This window comes from Aspergillus niger (assembly GCF_000002855.4).
Source record: "Aspergillus niger supercontig An12".
Lineage (NCBI taxonomy): Eukaryota > Fungi > Ascomycota > Eurotiomycetes > Eurotiales > Aspergillaceae > Aspergillus > Aspergillus niger.
In genome coordinates this window covers 1,364,313-1,383,614 of record NT_166527.1, presented here as the reverse complement: position 1 = coordinate 1,383,614, position 19,302 = coordinate 1,364,313, and the positions used below count along the sequence as shown (strand labels likewise).

The 19,302-nt window shown below is 50.1% G+C and overlaps 9 protein-coding genes and 1 non-coding gene across 10 annotated transcripts; 3 read left to right on the top strand and 7 right to left on the bottom strand.

Moving 5' to 3' along the window:
• Window positions 1–52: 52 nt before the first annotated feature.
• An12g05600 (uncharacterized protein) lies at window positions 53–1,996 on the bottom strand (the record flags this gene model as incomplete). Its single annotated transcript, XM_059750914.1, has 2 exons — window positions 53–1,775; window positions 1,947–1,996. The coding sequence occupies 2 exons, from the start codon at window positions 1,994–1,996 to the stop codon at window positions 53–55; spliced, it is 1,773 nt and encodes a 590-aa protein (XP_059604481.1).
• Window positions 1,997–5,097: 3,101 nt separating this feature from the next.
• An12g05590 (uncharacterized protein) lies at window positions 5,098–6,756 on the top strand (the record flags this gene model as incomplete). Its single annotated transcript, XM_001395588.1, has 1 exon — window positions 5,098–6,756. The coding sequence occupies one exon, from the start codon at window positions 5,098–5,100 to the stop codon at window positions 6,754–6,756; it is 1,659 nt and encodes a 552-aa protein (XP_001395625.1).
• Window positions 6,757–7,048: 292 nt separating this feature from the next.
• Window positions 7,049–8,643, bottom strand: An12g05580 (uncharacterized protein; the record flags this gene model as incomplete). Its single annotated transcript, XM_001395587.3, has 2 exons — window positions 7,049–8,361; window positions 8,412–8,643. 2 exons carry the CDS (start codon window positions 8,641–8,643, stop codon window positions 7,049–7,051), a joined length of 1,545 nt encoding a protein of 514 aa, XP_001395624.3.
• A 1,049-nt stretch (window positions 8,644–9,692) lies between these two features.
• On the bottom strand, window positions 9,693–11,099 carry An12g05570 (uncharacterized protein; the record flags this gene model as incomplete). Its single annotated transcript, XM_001395586.1, has 3 exons — window positions 9,693–9,885; window positions 9,946–10,931; window positions 10,980–11,099. The coding sequence occupies 3 exons, from the start codon at window positions 11,097–11,099 to the stop codon at window positions 9,693–9,695; spliced, it is 1,299 nt and encodes a 432-aa protein (XP_001395623.1).
• Window positions 11,100–11,623: 524 nt separating this feature from the next.
• tRNA-Tyr (GTA) lies at window positions 11,624–11,709 on the bottom strand. The gene has a single exon. It is a non-coding gene; the product is annotated as a tRNA-Tyr (tRNA).
• A 756-nt stretch (window positions 11,710–12,465) lies between these two features.
• On the top strand, window positions 12,466–13,382 carry An12g05550 (hypothetical protein; the record flags this gene model as incomplete). The annotated part of the gene is made up of 3 exons (XM_059750913.1): window positions 12,466–12,666; window positions 12,728–12,956; window positions 13,012–13,382. 3 exons carry the CDS (start codon window positions 12,466–12,468, stop codon window positions 13,380–13,382), a joined length of 801 nt encoding a protein of 266 aa, XP_059604480.1.
• Window positions 13,383–13,791: 409 nt separating this feature from the next.
• An12g05540 (hypothetical protein) lies at window positions 13,792–14,254 on the bottom strand (the record flags this gene model as incomplete). The annotated part of the gene is made up of 2 exons (XM_059750912.1): window positions 13,792–13,930; window positions 13,995–14,254. 2 exons carry the CDS (start codon window positions 14,252–14,254, stop codon window positions 13,792–13,794), a joined length of 399 nt encoding a protein of 132 aa, XP_059604479.1.
• Window positions 14,255–14,499: 245 nt separating this feature from the next.
• An12g05530 (hypothetical protein) lies at window positions 14,500–15,207 on the bottom strand (the record flags this gene model as incomplete). The annotated part of the gene is made up of 4 exons (XM_059750911.1): window positions 14,500–14,630; window positions 14,715–14,774; window positions 14,857–14,994; window positions 15,102–15,207. The coding sequence occupies 4 exons, from the start codon at window positions 15,205–15,207 to the stop codon at window positions 14,500–14,502; spliced, it is 435 nt and encodes a 144-aa protein (XP_059604478.1).
• Window positions 15,208–16,043: 836 nt separating this feature from the next.
• Window positions 16,044–16,917, bottom strand: An12g05520 (hypothetical protein; the record flags this gene model as incomplete). The annotated part of the gene is made up of 3 exons (XM_059750910.1): window positions 16,044–16,465; window positions 16,719–16,759; window positions 16,844–16,917. 3 exons carry the CDS (start codon window positions 16,915–16,917, stop codon window positions 16,044–16,046), a joined length of 537 nt encoding a protein of 178 aa, XP_059604477.1.
• A 280-nt stretch (window positions 16,918–17,197) lies between these two features.
• On the top strand, window positions 17,198–19,099 carry An12g05510 (uncharacterized protein; the record flags this gene model as incomplete). The annotated part of the gene is made up of 3 exons (XM_001395581.1): window positions 17,198–17,436; window positions 17,490–18,103; window positions 18,165–19,099. 3 exons carry the CDS (start codon window positions 17,198–17,200, stop codon window positions 19,097–19,099), a joined length of 1,788 nt encoding a protein of 595 aa, XP_001395618.1.
• Window positions 19,100–19,302: the final 203 nt, after the last annotated feature.

The window sequence follows — 19,302 nt, the reverse complement described above, 5'->3', positions numbered from 1 at the left end:
CAATCATGCACTATGTCAGCACGTCTCATAAGCGAGCCACCTCAGTTCAAGTCTAATGAAGCGCAATCACTGTGATCTCATTCTGCCCGTCTCCTTCAAAGGCCTCGCCACACATTACCCCGTGGAGATACCCATTCCCGATGACTGTATAAACCGGGGTGGAGTAGCGGTCCACCTCAGAAGAATAGACGTTGACGTGTCCTGGTCGCAGAATGAACGGAACTTCTGAGCCAAGCAGAATATGCACCTCATCTCCTTCCTGGACAGTCCTAGGGGCCAGTCCAATTAATCCCTTTTCCGTAATAATCATTCGCCTCCCCCAGAGACAAACCAATACGTGGTAAGCAATAGACGGTGCCAGGTTAAGCAAGGTATTCATCATCTCGAAGGGCTCACTATCGCTTTTGCGCGTCTCCACTGATGATCTTGCCATACTCACAAGTAGTGGCCAGACGGTCGCAGTGATCATCTTCCACAAGTCCAGCAATTGATGGTAATCACCATCGGACGGTCGGACATATCCTGCTCCCTGCTCAACTTCAATAGAGTCGTTTAAAATTGTTCGCCAGAAGCTGTCCTGCTGCGATCCTCTAGTCGGGGGGCTCTCGGGCCAGTCCTGAACCCCCATGCCGATCATTCCCATCCATTGCCGGAATACATCAGGAACCTTGTCAAATTCATCAAGTGGGTCTGTTGCATCCCCAACACGAATGACTTTATCCACTTTCAGGGCTTGCAGACGAAGGGTACCGTCGCTAGCAAGAGAAAATTGAGTAGTATCCTGCTTCAACCCTGCTGTGGCGGAGAACCTCTCGGCAATCTTGAGGCGCTGCTGTTCTCCCCAGACCCGTCTAGATGGAGTTGAGCGGACATGAAGATCAGGTAACCAGGACGGGAAATCAGGCGACCGGTCCTCGCTGATTCTTTCTCCTTGCAGGAAGGAGGCGCCGCCAGATTCCACCATACAGGCGTAAACGGCTTTAATGATGGCGTCTCTTGAGCTGATGTTGTAGTCCGGTTGAAGAGGCGTCGCTAGGCCCCAACTGTTGACGATACCTAGAAGGGCATAGAACAGATCTCGAGAGACAGATGCCTGGGACGCCGAAAACATTCTTCTCAGTTGGAGCAGAGTGATTTTCTCATCCGAGTTCCTCCATCGTTCCCGAACATATACCATAGGTGAAACTCGTTCTTCAATGACCATCAACGGGTCGAAACCAGCCCCACGAAGACGCAATCGAAAGTTCTTACAACAATGCGCAGCATGCTCACGGAATATTTCCAGGACCGCTCGCAGTGTATCGTAAGAGAACTGCTCAGAGCCATATACAAACCGGATTTTTGGCGGCAGGACCATTTCCTGGATAACCCAGATCCGCTTCCACCATGGTTTGTCAAGAAACATCGCAAGATCGTCGAAGTGTTGTAGGTAGTCTTCTGACACGTCGGTCCGTGTGCCATCCTCGATGAAGCAAGGCAGTTCCGACATGTGCTTGTCGCTGAGGAGGATCTCGAACAATTCGGCTAATCGGTGACCAGCAGCAGACTTGGAGCCCACCTCCACAGTGTAAGGGTCTTCTCCAAGCCAGAGTGTTGTTTCCTGCGACCCTTGGTAGATCTCACCCATGAATGAAACCTGGCTGGACTTCTCATCGTTGTTGCTTTGGTTGATGCAGATGGCATCTATCCAAAACACCCGCGGCTCAGTGGACTTGCGCAGCCGGCGCATCGCCAACCAGAGATTTTCGGTCACCTCAAACGTATGACCATTCAAGCTGATAGATCTGCAGATGCTCGGATCGCTTCATACGTATGAGAGCGCTTCGTATGCCGGTTGGTCGTGAAGGGAGAGAGTCCGGAGACTGCATCTTATCTCATCCGACCAAATCCCTTCTTCAAGAGTCACGAGTCGGATCTCGCGCTTATCTGCGTCCAGAGTTCCGTACTTGAATCCTTCAAAAGAGGTCTCCGAAGGTGGATCAGGCTGGATAGCCATTCTCGTGGAGGAGATCGTGCCCGGTGTCTCTTTCAAGTAGGTAGACAGATAACAAATACTATATTTTTGGGATTCAGCAAATCTTAGAGAAAATAGTAGTTCACACAGGAGTTCCACAAGCTCGGCTTACCAGGGTAATGATCTATTCTATATATGAGCGTAGAACGCCCCAAACAGCTTGCATCAAAGGGATACGGGCGGGTACTGGCATAGAGCCTGTCCATGTACAGGCAGCTGTCAGAGATGTATCACATTTCATCTCATTTGTCGTCACATCCACTCCTGTTAGGTAGCCATGGCGCCGTCTGTTGTCTCTAGTTGGCGGAGGCTGCCTCGTCATGAATCATGGACATCATGGACGTGGGGTCGTGGTCTGCACCGATTGAGCCATGGCTGAGTTGGCCTCAGTATATATGGAGCAAACATGCATAGACGCGTCATCACAATACAGCATGAATCCCTGTCGACGCCGGTGCTATGTCAGATATCTCTCGTAGTTGCAAATTATCCAGTTTGACTCTCCTAGGTTGTTTGCCGCTTATGATAACTGTGAGGTGCTGTAGTATTTACAGTTTGGGCCGTAGCGTATACAGTATAAGTCTTGATTATAATTACAGCTTACATGGAGACTAATAGCTAGCACTAACCTCATCTATCACATAATGTTACTTAGTCCAGCCACCTGCTATGCGTAGGCGTCTCATTGGCGCCGGTTGGAGTCGAGCATTGATTGGTGGAAAATCTGGTCGGAATGCATAAAGACAATCGCGCAAGATAGTCGTGCTGCATTAGCGTGGCGACATAGAGTTTCGGTGAATAGCATTCTACTATTCAAAGGATTCAAGTGCTGAATAATAATTCTTAATTATATTGTTAACGTCAAATATACCGGCAGATCACCTGACTTAGTCGTGTGCCTATATCTGAGTGTTTGCAGCTTGCATAGTGTGAGTTGATTGGTGTTACCAGTAAGTACACTTGAAGGTGAAAACAGAGTTAATGCGATAGATAAATTGCGTACCAAATCGTCATACACAGCGCGCACCAAAGCCATGATTGTCCTATAAGACTGTTGAAAGTTGTAGTTAAGATTTTTCACACACCAAAGTGAACTCTTAGTCAGTTCTCGGCCCAAGGCATTCCACTGGTGATGGACTGGCGCTCCTTATTAAGATTAACCCTAGTTGTGCACGTACAGTTCTATATAAGCATAATTCCTTTTGCCACGCGCTAAGCGGCTGACACGCCTACTATCTATAGACCATAAACGACTTTTAGATCTTCACTTTCTTACCCTGTGGATCAAGCGAATGGGCCTGCTCCACTCTTAACAACTGATAACGAGGACGTCCCGTTCACCGGTACCTTGCATTAATCTGCTTTGGCGATGACTTATCCCAGCAGACTGACTTAGCGAGGCCTCTGGTCAAATGGAATATTTTTGGCCCTGGACGCTCTCCAGCGTGTTTCTTGCAAACTGGCATTAGCTCTGGAATTGAATACCGGTATATGAAAACTCCAATTCAGCGACGATCGGGACTTGCCCCATTTTAGTCACTGCTTTCCAGTCAGCTTTATCATGCGCTATCGCCCTCTCAAGATATGTGATGACTCAATCTTCATCCTGAATTTGCACTATTAGAATGATATTTCGATCCTGGACCGACAGTCTATGGTTAGTTCCCGCGCCATAAAGAGGTTTGCGCCCATTCTTGTGTGTGCCAAGTAGCTGATGAGATCCCAAGCCTAAGGTCACTCGAGGAACATGTGCAATTTGTGACATGGACTTGCGTGAATTCTGATGGGGAAGTGTACACTGACACGCAGAAACATATCTAGTCATAACAGCCGTTCTTCGCGAAGTAGGCGAGATCTCATGTCCAAGACAGTGGGAAATTTTGACAATGGCACTGTTAATCACTTAAGATGGCCTGTGAAACAAAACTAGATTATTGACATGATGAGTACGCGTATACACACAAGTTTCCACAGACAGGCAGCAGTGAAGATCAAGTTGAGCGATTTCTTCCCCGTAGATCGATGGCGTTGTGGTGAGTATGGACCAAACTTGGCGGCCAGGATGGGCCCGACCATACCCGATTTGGGGGGAGTTTGCGAGACTCCGCACGGGCACTCGGGGATATCCTTCGCATCCACTCGGATCCAACTTCAGGGTTTGTCCAACCCATCTTGCTCTTGCGGGGAATCTCGGCCGTTTCTGCCACAATCAGTAGGCATTCACGGCGATCATCCGGCGGAGTTGCATCACCACTTTTTCCCCTCTTCAACTTCTGCAAGAATCAGAAATGTCTGCAGCACCCCAGACTGAAACGCGCGGCCAATGTGGGAACTTTCTAATTATTCAACTACGTTGCAGGTGCCGAACATGCCGCGGCTCTTTGCATTATCAATCTTCAGTCCCAGCAATTTGCAACTTTTCGAGGTCAAGGTTCAATTGCCAGGGAGTCCGCTGTGCTGCTATCTCCAATGCTCTGTCTGGTTCACAGTATGCACACAAACACATAGACGAAATCAAACGCGGAACTCCGCCTTCCTACTAGTGATAGGCTACACGACAGTAGTCGCAGTGTCGTACGTAGGTCGAGTCCTTTCTGATCGGCAGGGGTGCGGAGGTAACTATAGATTGGCTGCCCTCGGCCTCGGCCTGCAGAACCGGCAGTGTCTCCGCCACCTCTCCCAATGTCTACCGTTTTCATGTAACTGAGACAGGTATCCTTCTCGCAACTTCGCAACGTTCTCAGCGAACTTCCTTTTCCTGTCTGGTCATCATCGGTTGGCGTAGTCAATTGAGGTCTCCACATGGACGCGCTTCATCCCGTAGATGTTTTACAAGGCGTCGCACTCAAACCATCTTCGGGGTTATCGGAACGGCAAGGCTTGCATCATCCCACTGCTTGAGATCCATTAAGCTCATTCCCATCTCTTCTTCCAAGTGGGTCTCAAATTCCGTCCCTGGCACGTCTGTCACAGAGGCACCTCTAATCGAACCTATTTATATGCCGATCGCCTCCCAGCTTGCTCTTCTTTTTTCCCTCATCAGCTCTCTATCCTTCCATTCCACTCTTCTTGCATTCTCCGGCATGCCCTCTTTCACTACCAAGGGCCTCGCCTCTGTGGCCCTGGGCGCTGCTGTCGCCCAGGCCCAGCTTTGGGATCAGGTTATCCAGACAAACTACGGTCCTGTTAAGGGCTTCAAGTACTTCACCAACGAGACTGTTCTCCAGAAGTACTTCGGCACCACCGAGTCCAATGTCACCGCTTTCCTGGGTATCCCCTTCGCTGCCGACACTGGCTACCAGAACCGCTGGAAGCCTCCCCAGCCCCGTGAGCCCTGGAACGAGACATTGAACGCCACCTCTTTCGGCCCTGCGTGTCCCAGCAACTACGAGACTTATATCAGCGAGGACTGCCTCAGCCTGAACCTCTGGACCAATGCTGCCTCGGCCGACGCCAAGCTCCCTGTCATTGTTTGGAACCAGGGTTCCGACGAGACCAGTGATAATGCCTGGTGGTACGGTGGTGGTATGGCCATGAAGGATGTTATCCTCATCTCCTTCAACCGCCGTGACGATGCCTTCGGCTACCTCGCCCTCCCCGAGCTCAACGCTGAGGGTCTTGCTACCACCGGCCACAACACTTCTGGCAACTATGGTGTCTTGGATCAACTGGAGGTTCTCAAGTGGGTCCAGAAGAACATCGCCAACTTCGGTGGTGACCCTGACCGTGTGACCGTCGCTGGTCAGTCCTTCGGTTCTTCCCAGGTCTACCACGCCGTCAACAGCCCTCTCTTCTCCGGCTACTTCCACGGTGCTATCTCCGAGTCTGGTATCCGCTACCCCTACGACCCCCTGCTCGCCGGTCTGGCCACTTCCTACGTCAACATGTCTACCGCCATTACCCACAGTGAAGCCTACATGAGCGAGCACAACGTCTCCAGCGTCGCCGAGCTGCGTGAGCTCTCCATGGAGGACCTCCTCATCGGCTCTCAGGACCGTGTCAACGACACCTGGATCTGGTGGGTTACTGCTCTCTCCGCAGGCTACCCCCTGATCTTCAAGCCCGTCCTGGACGACTACGTCCTTCCCTCCACCTACCTCGAGACCCTCATCAACGGCCCTGCCAACGACGTCCCCGTCATCACCGGTAACACCAAGGACGAGTCCGGCGCCTCCACCACCACCGACTACACCGTCCACGAATACCTCAACTACACTTCCCTGAAGTACGGTGACCTCTTCGACCGCTACATCAAGCTCTACCCTACCGACAACAACGCCACCACCGCCGACCGTTCCTGGAACGCCGCCGCCCGTGACGCCTCCCTCATCGGCTCCTGGGCCTACGCCACCGACTGGTACAAGGCCGCCGAGTCCGACTTCTACACCTACTACTGGACCCACGCTCCCCCGGGCCAGACCCAGGGTGCCTTCCACCAGTCCGAGATCATGTACGCCCTGAACGCTCTCTACGCCAACGCCGACACCTACCCCTTCACCGACGTCGACTATGATATCGGTGAGAAGATGTCCGCCTACTGGGCCAACTTCGCCAAGACCCTCAACCCTAACCAGGGTGGCTCTTACACTGGCAAGGGCAGCCTGCCCAACTGGAGCCCCAACAGCCCCAACGGCACCCAGGTTGTCATGGAGCTGGGTAACTACTTCGGAAACGTCCCCATTGCTCACCCTAGCCAGGTCAAGCTTATCATGGACTGGTTCCACCAGCAGATTCCTTACTAGTTGAGGAGTATGGTGTGCGCTGCAGCGTGCCGCATGCATCTTGTGGAGCAGTGCTCCCGTTTTTATGGAGGCAGGACATAGCTGATATATCCTCTCTGTCTGTCTGTCACTAGACATTGACATTCTAACACTGTATTCGCTTCTTGGCTTCTAAGATTTTGTGATAATATATTTTGTACATCTCTCAAGACCTTTTGTTTTCCTCAACCACCCTTCAATACTCCGTATTTCCTAAAAAAACCGTTGTAGACAACCATAAAACACCCCTAACCCATGTTATATAATTAAGCACTCAAAGCGCCCAAGTAAACGTATCATCTCCCAACTGCCCAAACAACTCATCCAACGACAACTGCTCCAACTCTTGCACGTGAACATCCGCCATAAACCCCTCACCACCGCCACCAACCCTACCCACATCCCTCCCTCCCTGCCCCAGCGACGGCTCATCCTCACTAAGCGGATGCATAAACTGCGTCGTAACGCGCATCCTAGCTCCCGGAGCTGCCGGTCCCGACGACCCCGGCGTTTCCGACGGACATATTTTAGGATCGAGTAAATCCCAGAACAGGGATGGCTGGATACTGATCGTCGTTCCTTTAGTTATTGCTGCACCTTGGTGCTCAGACGATATAGACGGGTTCGTCGTCGCAACGGATGCCGACGACTGAAGTGCATGAAGAGTCTTAAGCCTATGAGAAACATGCGGCCAGACGGTAGACATTCTTGACAACAATCTCTCTGCGACGACAAGATGCCCTCGTGCTTTTTCTCCAATTCCTCTGTCTCTCGCGAATTGAAATATCCACGATATGGACGCAGTGGCTGCTACCAAATGGGCAATTAGCGGGTCGTGGAGGGGTAAATCGAAGTTCTCCCACGCCTGGACGAGCCGGAATACCCATTCGGAGTGGAATAAGGCGTGGTCGACTGTTTGTTGGAGGAAGAGGCGGGATTGGGAGACGCCGCGGTTCCCGCGTAATATGACGAGGTGGATGAAGGGATGGTTCTGGACTGCGACGAGAGCGTGGCAGAAGATCTGCATTGAGATCCAGGAGGTCCAGTATTCTTGGTGGGCGGAAATCTCGGCGCGGGAGCGTTTGGTGAAGGCCACATTGCGGAGGAGATGGGATTCTGGGAGTTGGGTTTCGTGTTCGTTGCGTCTGTGGTTGAGCTTTGAGTAGGTGGAAGATAGGGACCAGGGGGTTTCTTCGTTGAGGTTGGGGTTCGTGCGGATGCTGTGAAGGTAGGAGGCGGTTTCGCCCCAGATGATTGTTAGTTGTATGCTGTAGGCGACGATTCCGAGGTCGTTGGTTGGGTCGGTGGTGTCGAAGAGGTCGGTGTGAGTTGGGGATGCGGAGGGGAGTGGGGGTGGGAGGGGTGCGCTGGGTGGGTAGGGATATTCGGGGGTTATTGGAATTTGAGGTGGAGATGGGATGGAGAGTTGGGGTGTGAAGACGCTTTCTAGGATGCGTATGCTCCAGTGGCAGCGGGAAACTGTGAGGACTCTGGCTTCGGTTTGGTTGTTGAGTTGTTGCAGGGTTCGGAATGATTGAAGTCGGGATGCCATCCCGATTGTCATGCAGGCTTGGGCTTCTTTGCCTTCTATTTTTGGGGTAAGAAGAGGTCTTTTACATTAATCTTGGGGTATGTACCTTTGATGTGCCGTAGGGCTAGCAGGCATAGCGACTGTAGTACTTCCACTCGTGGTATGCCTTCGACGGCCATCTTCACAACTGCCTGTTCGGCTGACTGGGAATAGAAGTTCCGAGCGTCCGATTCTCTGCCATGGTAGAATTCGTGGCCTGAGAACGGTAAAATGAGCGCTAAGAAGCTCCACAGAAGAAACTCTGGTGCTTTGGCCAAATCCGACTGGAGTGTATCCATGTCGAACAGCGGTAGTGGCTGCAGGTGTAATACTTTTCGGTATACCTCTATAAAGTGTCCTAGTGTCTCTGCGGGTGGATGTGGGCTTGTATAGTTAGTCAATATGCACGGCTTTGGTGGCACTGGGGTACGTGCCTTGTCGGTGAGAACGCAGAGATATCACTAGGGCTTCCTCGCAGGGGAGCCTGCCAATCCTGTTCCCTGAGCGAAGTAATATTGCTCTCGGGAGTCCCCGGCGATGGTTCACCATTTTTACTTGAGCGTGAGCTTTGAAGACTTCAGTGAGTTATACAGTGACATATATGTGGGGTACAGGATATACACACCAGAGTGCCCCATACAAGTCATTAACCTGTGACTCAAGGATCCGTAGCCGGTCTTGGGTAGCTCTTCTAATACAATGTTAGGAAGAAAGTGCTTTCTAGATTCAGAATGACACAATTACGCGTATGCTTTTGTAACTCTGCCCGATGTGACATTGGCTCGGTCTCTCAGTGAATAAACACATTGGTGGTTTAATCTTTGGCAGGTTGAGCAAACCGGTCTCTCCCCCGGACATTTCGTTTTTCTGCGTCTATCATATAATCAGTATGTCTAGCCACTTCCTAGTAAGCAGAGAGACCTTACCGACATGGCTCGCAGGCCTGTCGACTCCGTTCTCGGGGTTCAGAGGATCGATCCATGCTGCCGGGAAATTTACATTCCCCCATCTACTCCTGCCATTAGCCGGGGAAGAAGCCGATCGATCTCGGCGTCGGAGTGATTTCCGTCCAGCATTTTTCCGACCACGTGAGCGGAAACCTTGTCACGTGCTTGTGATTTTGGGCTAATCCATTCCTGGCTAGTGGCAATTTCGCTGAGGTTTCCTTTCGGATACGTCTTTATCTTTTTGTTGGATGAAGGACGTGTGCACAAGATAGGAATTGCGACCATGAATGAAACTATTGCTTTAAAGGAACTTTCTACTTCCATCTTATATCATTTACTTCGTAATCCATCAACTATCGACCGTATATTTACATTCCTCACCATGCGAAGGCAAGGACAATCTACAATTTAGCCTTCTCATAAGGAGTCAACTCCCGTCTCGCAGGTCCTGCACGGCTCCCATCACCCAGGAAAGTATCGTCCTGGTTCTGGTATTCCATCCGGAATCGCCACTTCTGGGCGAGAGGCTCTGGCAGGTCCCGTTTGATCGCCCGCGACATGTATTCACCCAGGACGGGTAGGAACTTGAACCCACTGCACAAGTAACATTAGCATTCCCCCCAGCCATGATCTGATACAGAAGGAAAGACTTACTGCCCACTGCCCGCGCCTCCAATGAACAAGTTCTTGAAATCCGGGTGGTAGTCCATGATGAAATCACCGGTCGGGGTATCCGTATACCAGCAGAGAGCCAGCTTCTCGAAAGGACGGTCAGCCAGCTCAGGCAGAATCTCGCGCAGTCCTTCCCGGAGTCTGTGCTCGCCATCCGCTGGAACGAAGTTGACGCGCTCGCGAGGCGGAATCAATGGGGGAGTCGAGATATTACCCTTGGCGAGTGTGAGCTCTCCCTCCTTGGGGGTCCTGGTATATCCCCATCCATGGACAGCCATCTTCAGTAGGCTAGTATCTTCATGGGGAGGGAAGTTAAACCATCCACTCGAGAAGTTAATGTAAATAGGCAGCTCTTCGTACTTCTTCACCTCCTCTGGCGTGAGACGCATAAATCCTAGGACCTGGGCAGTAGCAATAGTAGAGTTGTACATAGGGACCAGGCTAGATCCCCATGCACCAGCTGCAAGAATGAAGTGATCACCCGACACGGGACTTCCGATGAGGGTTCGTACCGCCTTGATGTTCTTATCGGAATCGGTGTCGAACCCGACAACCGTGCCTCGCCGGCCGCAGATGAATGAAACGCCGGCTTCGAAGCAATCATCACGAAGCTGACTGATGGCTTTACTGGCATCTGCCCATCCCGCTTGGTTGTTTTGGTACCCAGAAAACGGAGGTGCGGCTAATTTTCCGCTGAGGACTGGGTGTAACCGCTTCGCGTGGGCCGCGTCGGTTACGTGAGTCCATGGAAGATTATACCTGTTGAGGGCTGCTTTGGTCCTCTCCATCCATGAATCTTTAGTGGGGGCCATGCTTCCCGTCAGAATAAAAGGTCTGGGGTAGAAGATGCCCCGGTACTTGGGCTCCTGCCATTTCAGATAGGCTGCGTGAGAGATACGCAGGTAATCATCGTCGGCATAATCAAATCGAATGATGCGAGAGATATCAGAGCTGGATCCATCCGAAACCTGGGCTTATTAGTTGAAGTTATATCCACTGCGCAGAACAGAACTTACTGGTGGCATATGTCGGTCAAGAACCGTAATGTTCTTGTAGCCCTCGGTGGCGAGCTGGTAGGCTGTGGTGAGGCCAAATACCCCTGCACCGATAATCACAATGTGGCTTTCTTTGTCCATGACCTAATTGTATACTTCAAGAAATAATGGAATGCTTTCAAGGTGAATGTCTTTGGGTGGAGCAATGGTTGTTCGATCAAAGCTTTCATGACTCCCTAAATAACTATGAGCGGAGGCCCAAGATGTCCTCCGAGCCGCTCACGTGGTCGGCTATTTGGCTGGCTGGGGTCGGTCAGCTAGCTTCTGAACATTGGGCCTTGTCTAATGTGACAGGCTTTGTCTATGCTCAATGGTGGACCCTGGACCACCTCCACGCTGCAATTGAGGCACAGCCATCTTTGAGTCGCCTGACCGGAAAACTGAATGATCCCGTCGCCTCCGAGGCCGGTAATGAAAGCTTACTGGTTTTGCCACTATTTTCGGCAGCTGCGCCTATGGCTTGATTTCAGTGTTTTGGATGAAGAAACGAAGAGTAAATGGTGACGGGGCGATTGCGATTCTCTTGTAATAATTCATTGCTTCGTGTAGTGGGGTGTGAATGTGTATGTGGACTGGTGCCAAAAAAAAAATGCAAAAAGAAGATGTCCCTCGACCCGGAATCGAACCAGGGATTTTCCGGTTACAATTAACCATTACAGCCGGACGCCATAACCAACTAGACCATCAAGGGTTATCTGTTAGCACTGCTTTTTGCTCCAATTAATATAGCACCAGATTTAGCTGGAATACAACCGGTTTTCTTAGTAAACACGACAACTTCTGTATATAGGAACCGAGCTATAACCTGCCCAATATCAATTGAAAGTTGTCTAGCTAGTGCTTACGAGTATTGCTATCTTTTCTAGCCTCTCAGGAGGTCCTGAAATGATCATTTGCCTGCTTGTGACTCGCTGTTCGCACCGCATGGGTTATATCGCGATTGTATCCGCTAGATATATATTGTGTTGGTTCACTTTTCCATGCTAGCGAGAGAATAATATCGAAAAATGCGACCCAGACAACAAACACACCAATACAGGCAGACACCACAGCAGCAGTCACACATCAAATACACTGAGAAGGCATTCATTGTGTCGAATATGGGACCCTAAGTATTCTTAGGTGAACTCACAATTACTGCCTTAGGCATCAGCATACGAACATGTACGGAGATGGGCAAATAACTTTAGAATGTTGGGTTTTGATGGCTTTAAAAGGCATGTAGGCCATTTAGAATTATCTTATAATTCGAATACTTAGAAGATCGTACGTAGCAATCCTACCATTAATCTGCAGCCCCGCTGGTGGCCAGGTTAGAAATAGCATCATGTGACCACCGTCATGAAACCCCTCTCATCCTTCCCAGTAACCTGTCGACCAGCGTCCACCCTACCCTTCATCAACTTGACATCACCGATGAAGGGAACAATTTTCCAGCGTGTGAAACATGGATTTACCCCATGTCACCAACCAAGATGCGATCATCTCTCCAGCACTTCACCCACTCGCAATCGGAGAGATTAACGAGGGCCTACAACCTCCCCAAGAAACATTGAGGGTGTTATCTATTTTGACAGATGCTGGAATACAGTGTTGTTTTGTTCAAGAACAAGCGCTAATATACTATGGAACAGCGCGCGTACCACGTGTACGTGCAGACCCTTTGCCGTGTGAGAACCAGAATGAAAGACACCTAACAATTATCCCAGGACCTAGTGTTATGCATACAGGACGAGCAATTCGAACGCGCGGTAGAGCTTTTTGCCTCTCACCCAGATATTCTCGAGTCCTGTGGCCCAAATCCCCTCAAATCGCCGAATTTGCTGAACCACAAGTATCCTAGGTTTAAGGCCATAGGGTGGGCCTCTTTCTGGCTACTAGTGCCGGGAGATTACTGCCATCTCACTGTTGAACCCGAGAACATAGAGTGGAGTCTAGGTGGGTCACAGTACAGACACCCTTTATCTTGGGAGAAATAGTTTAACGTCAGCAGGTGGCTTGCCGTACCCCAAGCTTCCAGTGTACGTGCAAAGCGCGATTGACTCCAAAAGTCTATTAGACCTAGAAGAGTTGATTGATGGGATGAATCTCGCGGAGGAGTGGGGTCATAGGGAACTCGATCTAGAAGGCCATACCGATACAAAATGGCTGGAAGATTATGCTCAGGCTTTTCGGAATGATGGGGTAGATGAAATGTTCATTTTCGTGGACCCTACTCCTGTATCTCGGAAAGATATCTGGACGCATGCAGTTCGAAATAAACACCGGCGGTTAGGATGGAAATACTCGGCGGAGACCCACGCGACTAGATATCGGAAATACGGGTCTAAGGATCCACGAAGTGTCCCCAGACCTGGTATGTAGATTGCTCTATCATGCCAATCGCAAAAGTACAATGCTTGTCAGGAATCACATTAAGCAGCTAGCACATGAAAGCATGATCAACGCCCAAAGAATGTTTTCCAGCGGGCAAGGTTCACGGGAGATAAAATCTCAAGGAAAGTAGTCACGGTATCCGGATCTAAATGATCGACAGCTGCTCGGATTTCCGTGCCATAGGTCCGCACCAAGTGTTGAATGTCCTCCATATCAGCAAGTCTCTGGCGAGCAGCAAAGGCTGCCATTTTGCCTCGCATGAGAAAGACGGGCGCTATTATATAGATCATTTGCATCCCAACCGTAGTATTGATAGAAATTTGCCTTCTGTTCGCTGAAAGCTCCCGTGGGCTGTTTTGGTACCCTGAACCCAGAATTAGGAGATGACGAGCATGTTTTAGGTAGTCACAAACTTACCACTCTCGATAAGATCAACCTCGACATGTAGCACGTTTACGCAACCATCGTAATTTGGGCCAGTGCGAACAAATACCTTCACAATATTACTGACCAATTTGGTGTTCGGGATTATCAAACTAATAGTCATAATGTCAGTGGGGCATCCGAAAAAGCTCTAACTATAGAGCAAGCCTGATGTACCGTGGCTCGGGTTCCACAATCCTCCAAATGTCCCGCATTTTCCCAGATGCCTGGAAGGCCATGTCAACATCCCGAGTGGCTCGGTTGCTGCCCAAGAACGCGACCGCAAGCCCACCCATTAGTCCGTAAGTAATCCCGGCCTGTTCCAACAAGCCAGCCATGAAAAAAGCAGCGGACGCGAGGTTAGCGAAGGGGACAATAGGATGCCTTTCTCTCTCCTCGTCGGAGTCATAGTTCACAAGATCATACGTCGAGGCCATATTTTATCCAGAGGCTCTTTTCTATCGAAGGCTATTAAAAGGCACTGACTGCTTAACGGCGAAAAGGCATCTCAGGAGGTAGAAGTTGGAACCAGGACAGAAGTCATCCGTAATGTGCCCGTAATTTATAAATATCGATCAGCTATTCACTATTCAATGAAAGTTCCATTCACCGAGAATGCAAAAATACTACCATAGCCAGTCAGTAACACTACATACATGCACAAAGACGCCATTTTTATCATTTAAACAACTAAGCGCGAGTCCGACACTGGTGCTTTCACACAAGGCCAGGGATTAATTGGCTGAGAAACCCCAGAGATCTCCCAAGTATTAACCGAAGGATCTGGCACGGGAACACAGACCCCCGTGGATGCTATTTCAAGAGGAATCTAAGGCATGGAGGCGCAGTGTTCGTGCATAATGGAGCGCCATCAGTTTGAACTTATCACCAACACACAGCCTTCATGTGATAGATTAGGGGCCCATGCGCAAGCTCTTTGCATTCCATTGCGAATTGCTAGGATCCAACATCACCGAATGCACATGACATGTTGTGCGAGTAAGTCTTCCCCAAGCGCCTACTACTAATTCAGCCTTACATGCTACCTCTGCAGTAGAACCCAACTCCCTACCCAACATTTTACAGCCCCTCTTCGTGTACTTAAAGCCTTCTATCGTCGAGTTGAGCGGTGGTACAGTCAATGTTGAAATACCTGGAGCCTTCTCCAGCCCAGCGCCTTCTTGAGTCAGCAACTAGACCAAACAATTTGTGTATCTACAGTGAGCTCTCTTTCTAAAACCACCGGACCAACGGAGACGAGAATTCCGAGCATAAATCGCTAACCTCCTACTCCTTCCCGAACGACAGCCAAAGTTCGTACTATCCTAGACAACTGGAGAATCGCTCGTTCAAAACTTGGAGTGCCATACGCCACCTCATACGCAGTCATATAATCCTAAACCCTTGAGACTTTCCCGACTATACTGGTATAGACGACACCACCAGGACAGGAAGCTTTCAACTGCGACGAGAAGAAAAGAAAAGTGGAACCGACCGTTGATGCAGTAGGATCTTCTATCATACGTCACTGTTACTACACCTCTCAACAGAACAAATGCTCTTTGGTGGAATATCCTCAGAGATCGATATCTCCAGTTTGAGGAGATAGCCTACGCCTTCGGCTGGCCGGAATAGTGAAATGGTTTAATGATATTCAATGTCCAGGCATTTTGGCTTCCCACATATGATGATATTTTAAGGATGATGAATGCGGCTAATCTGTGGGTCAATATTGTCACAGGATATAGCCACTTCGTTCCCACACGGGACTATCAATGTTCTCGACTAAATTGGAGGCCAAAGAAGGCTAACTACTCTGATCTTCTTCGTATGAGTTGGCTTTTCGGTTTGACATTGGAATTTTTCTCATACAGGAAAGATACCTGCTTACAAGTGTGATCTTGCCGTCAAGTCCTTAGATACAGTGCGGTCATGATTAACGGGTCATGTTGGGGTCGAGGTACATGGCCGCCTATCATGGACGGTTTTGCAAGATATGACTGAATTGAACCACGAGATTCGACATAATGTCAACTACCAGTGCATGGTGATCAAAATCGAGACCCGACACGAGGGCATACCTAAAAATACACACTTGATATGCTAAATGGAGTGGTAAAGATGTGCTTCATTAACTTAATAAGCCATTTGTCATGATTTTGTGGCTTCCGAATAACGGGTCTTAAGGGTTCATGGGTTGGAAGCCGGATCCACTATCATAGCGCTTTACAATCCAGGGTTTGCAGCTAAGCCACGCCCAGGAACAACTGCTGGGTCAAGACATGTAGAAATAAGGTACGTAATATGCAAGGCTGTGAGCATACTACGGCGTATGCCGAATTGCCGTGGGTACCAAGGCGACTGATTTTGGACTGCTGTTGGCTGACTGAATAACGCTGTGTTGCCCCCAAACGGGCGCTCCGAAGAGACAGAAAGCCCAGCCGGATATTCCGGGCATAAGCTTCCGCGTGGATCATGGAATACGAGAAAGCCAAGTACGAGTTTACCAATCGGTGTAGGTGGTGTGTGAGAGCATGCATTACAGTCTAATTGCGGATACATCCTGCCACACCACTTGGCAAGTACAATAGTGGCCTGACCGTCAAGTACCCAAAAGTAAAATGCCGATTTTCTTTCACTCGGATATCCTGGGATGTCAGAAACCACCCAGCAGAGATTTTTACGGCAATCTCTGGATCGAAGGATTGACCGGGTTGCTTCAGTACCTATCACGGGGAGGTGAAATTTTTCCTAGCGCAGAAAGCGATACTCAATACGTCCACCGACCAATCAAGCCGGGTAGCTAGGCCAATCCAGGAAATGGGCGGAAGAGAATGTGGCTCCTGGGCATAAATGGTCCGGGCAGGACAGCCGCAATTGGCCAAGAGTTTATCATCCCACCCGGCATCGGCCGGTCATTCCTAATCATGATTGGCTGGCAGCTCCACTACAGAGATTATCTGATGTATTGGCCTGATTATCTGATGGCACTTATCGCTGGCCCCCATTTATTCACCCACACACACCTCAATCCCTGGCGCCCACCCCCGTCTGCAAGAGTGGCTCCTGCGTGACACCACGAGTCTAGTTGCCACGCCATGATGGCAGCCAGAGATTCTGGCCCCAAAGAGCAGTCTCCACACGAGCCATAGAAGAAGGAGAAAGAAAAAGTTTGATGTTGGCGCTAATGCGGACCCAAAAGCCAAGTTGAAGGAATGATTGACAGGGGAGAAGAAGGGCGTGGGAGGAAAAGATGCTACCCACTATATAACTATCCGGCGATCGGCCCTTTCCCTTCCGCTTTTCTTTCGAAGCCCATCTCCCTTGACATTACTCACCTATTCACCCTGCAGAGATAATATATCTCACTCCCTGTTATCATGGGTGTCGTCGTCGATCGACTCAAGGGTCGCAAGACCAACCACGTTGTGGACGATCTTCAGCCAGTGGAGCAGCATCCGACAACGACTCAGGCAGACGGCCCATCTGATAACCCGGAGCTCTCTGAGAAAAACCCCCAACCCGAAGTGGTTTCTCGAGAGGCCCCGATCGGTGTCCAGAAGGCAGAGGCTGCTGCGCTGGTGTGGAGCAAGAATGCCATTTACGGCACTTACGCCTGGTATGAGCATTGCAGGGAAGCGCTTACATTACTTGTACTGATAATTTACTCAGGATCTGGGTCTGCTATTTCATGCTTGCACTTCACGAATACATCAACACCAACGTCCTCTACTATGCTTACTCGAACTTCTCCACCGCATCGCAAGTCACGACGGCCTATATATTGGCAACCATCATTGGTGGGGTGCTGAAGCTGCCCATCGGAAAGCTTCTTGGAATCTGGGGACGTGCTGAAGGCCTGATCGTCTTCGTCTTCGTCTATGTCCTTGGGCTGATTATCCTTGCGGCATGCAATGGACCAAACGCTTTCGCTGCAGGCTATGTCTTCTACTGGATCGGCTACGATGCTATATACCTCATCCTCGAGATTTTCATCGCGGATACATCCGGTTTGCGCAACCGAGCCTTTGCTTTTGGCTTCTCCACTACACCTTTCATCTGCTGTGCCTTTACCGGCTCCCTTGCTGCCAACTCCTTTATTAAGACATCGGGCTGGCGCTGGGCCTATGGCGCCTTCGCCATCATCCAGCCATTTGTATTTGCGCCTCTCATCTTCGTCTTCAAATACTATGAGCGGAAAGCCTACAAGACCGGCGTTCTAGTTCGCCAAGACAATGGCCGCACATGGTTTCAGTCGCTGATCCACTACATTCACGAATTTGATGGTAATTTTTACTTCCCTTACCAAGACCACAAATGACCCCAAATCTGACTAACTTGCACCAGTAATTGGAGCCCTCATTCTCATGGCCGCCTTCGTGCTCTTCCTCCTCCCCTTCAGTCTAGCCAGCTACGGACGAACAGAATACCACAACGCCGCCTTTATCGCCGAAGTAGTTATCGGCTTCGTTCTCTTCTTCGCTTTCGCAGCTTGGGAGAGATGGTGCGCCCGCGTCCACTTCATCCCCTACGACCTTCTCCGCGACCGTACTGTCCTCGGCGCCTGTCTTCTTGCCGCAGTCGTCTACTTCAGCTTCTACTGCTGGGACAGCTACTTCTACTACTTTGTCATGGTCGTCTATAACCTGGACGTGACCAAAACCGGCTACATGACCTCCATCTACACCGTCGGATCCTGCGTCTGGTCCCCCGTCTTCGGTTTCTGGATCCGCATGGTCAAGGAATTCAAGTACTCATGTCTGTGCTTCGCGGTGCCGCTGATGTTCCTGGGTGCCGGCTTGATGATCCATTTCCGTGGTCAGGATGCAGATATCGGATACGTGATTATGTGTCAGATCTTTATTGCATTTTCGGGCGGTATGTTGGTTATCGGTCAGCAGATGGCGGTCATGTGTGCGTCTACTAGGGATGGGATTCCGATTTTGTTGTCGATGTTGGGTCTGTTCAATAGTATTGGGGGCGCTATTGGGTATGCGGTTTCGGCGGCGATTTATACGAACACGTTTACGGATGGGTTGAGGAGGGCATTGCCCGCGGAGGATCAGGACCTGTTCGAAACCTTGTACTCTGGGGGTTATTTGTCGCAGATGAAGTATGAGCCTGGGTCAGCGGTTAGGGATGCGGTCAATTACGCGTGGGGTTATATGGAGAAGTATGAGGCCATTGCGGCGACTTGTGTGTTGGTTTTGATGTTCCCGGCGGTGGGGATGTGGAAGCATTATAATGTGGACAAGAAGCAGAATAAGGGGACAATGATCTAGAGGCGGGTGATGGGGTGATATGTATAGAGTAATTTTTAATTGTTAGGTAGATGAATAATTCGGATGGCAGCTTCAACTGGGGTGTGACTGGTCATGGATGTGGAGATGATCCTTGATGTGAAGGCGCAAGCCTCGATAAGAAGAGCTCCCTTGAGATACCGGAATCTCCCATAAGATACTCAAGAGGTAAGAAGGTAGCACCA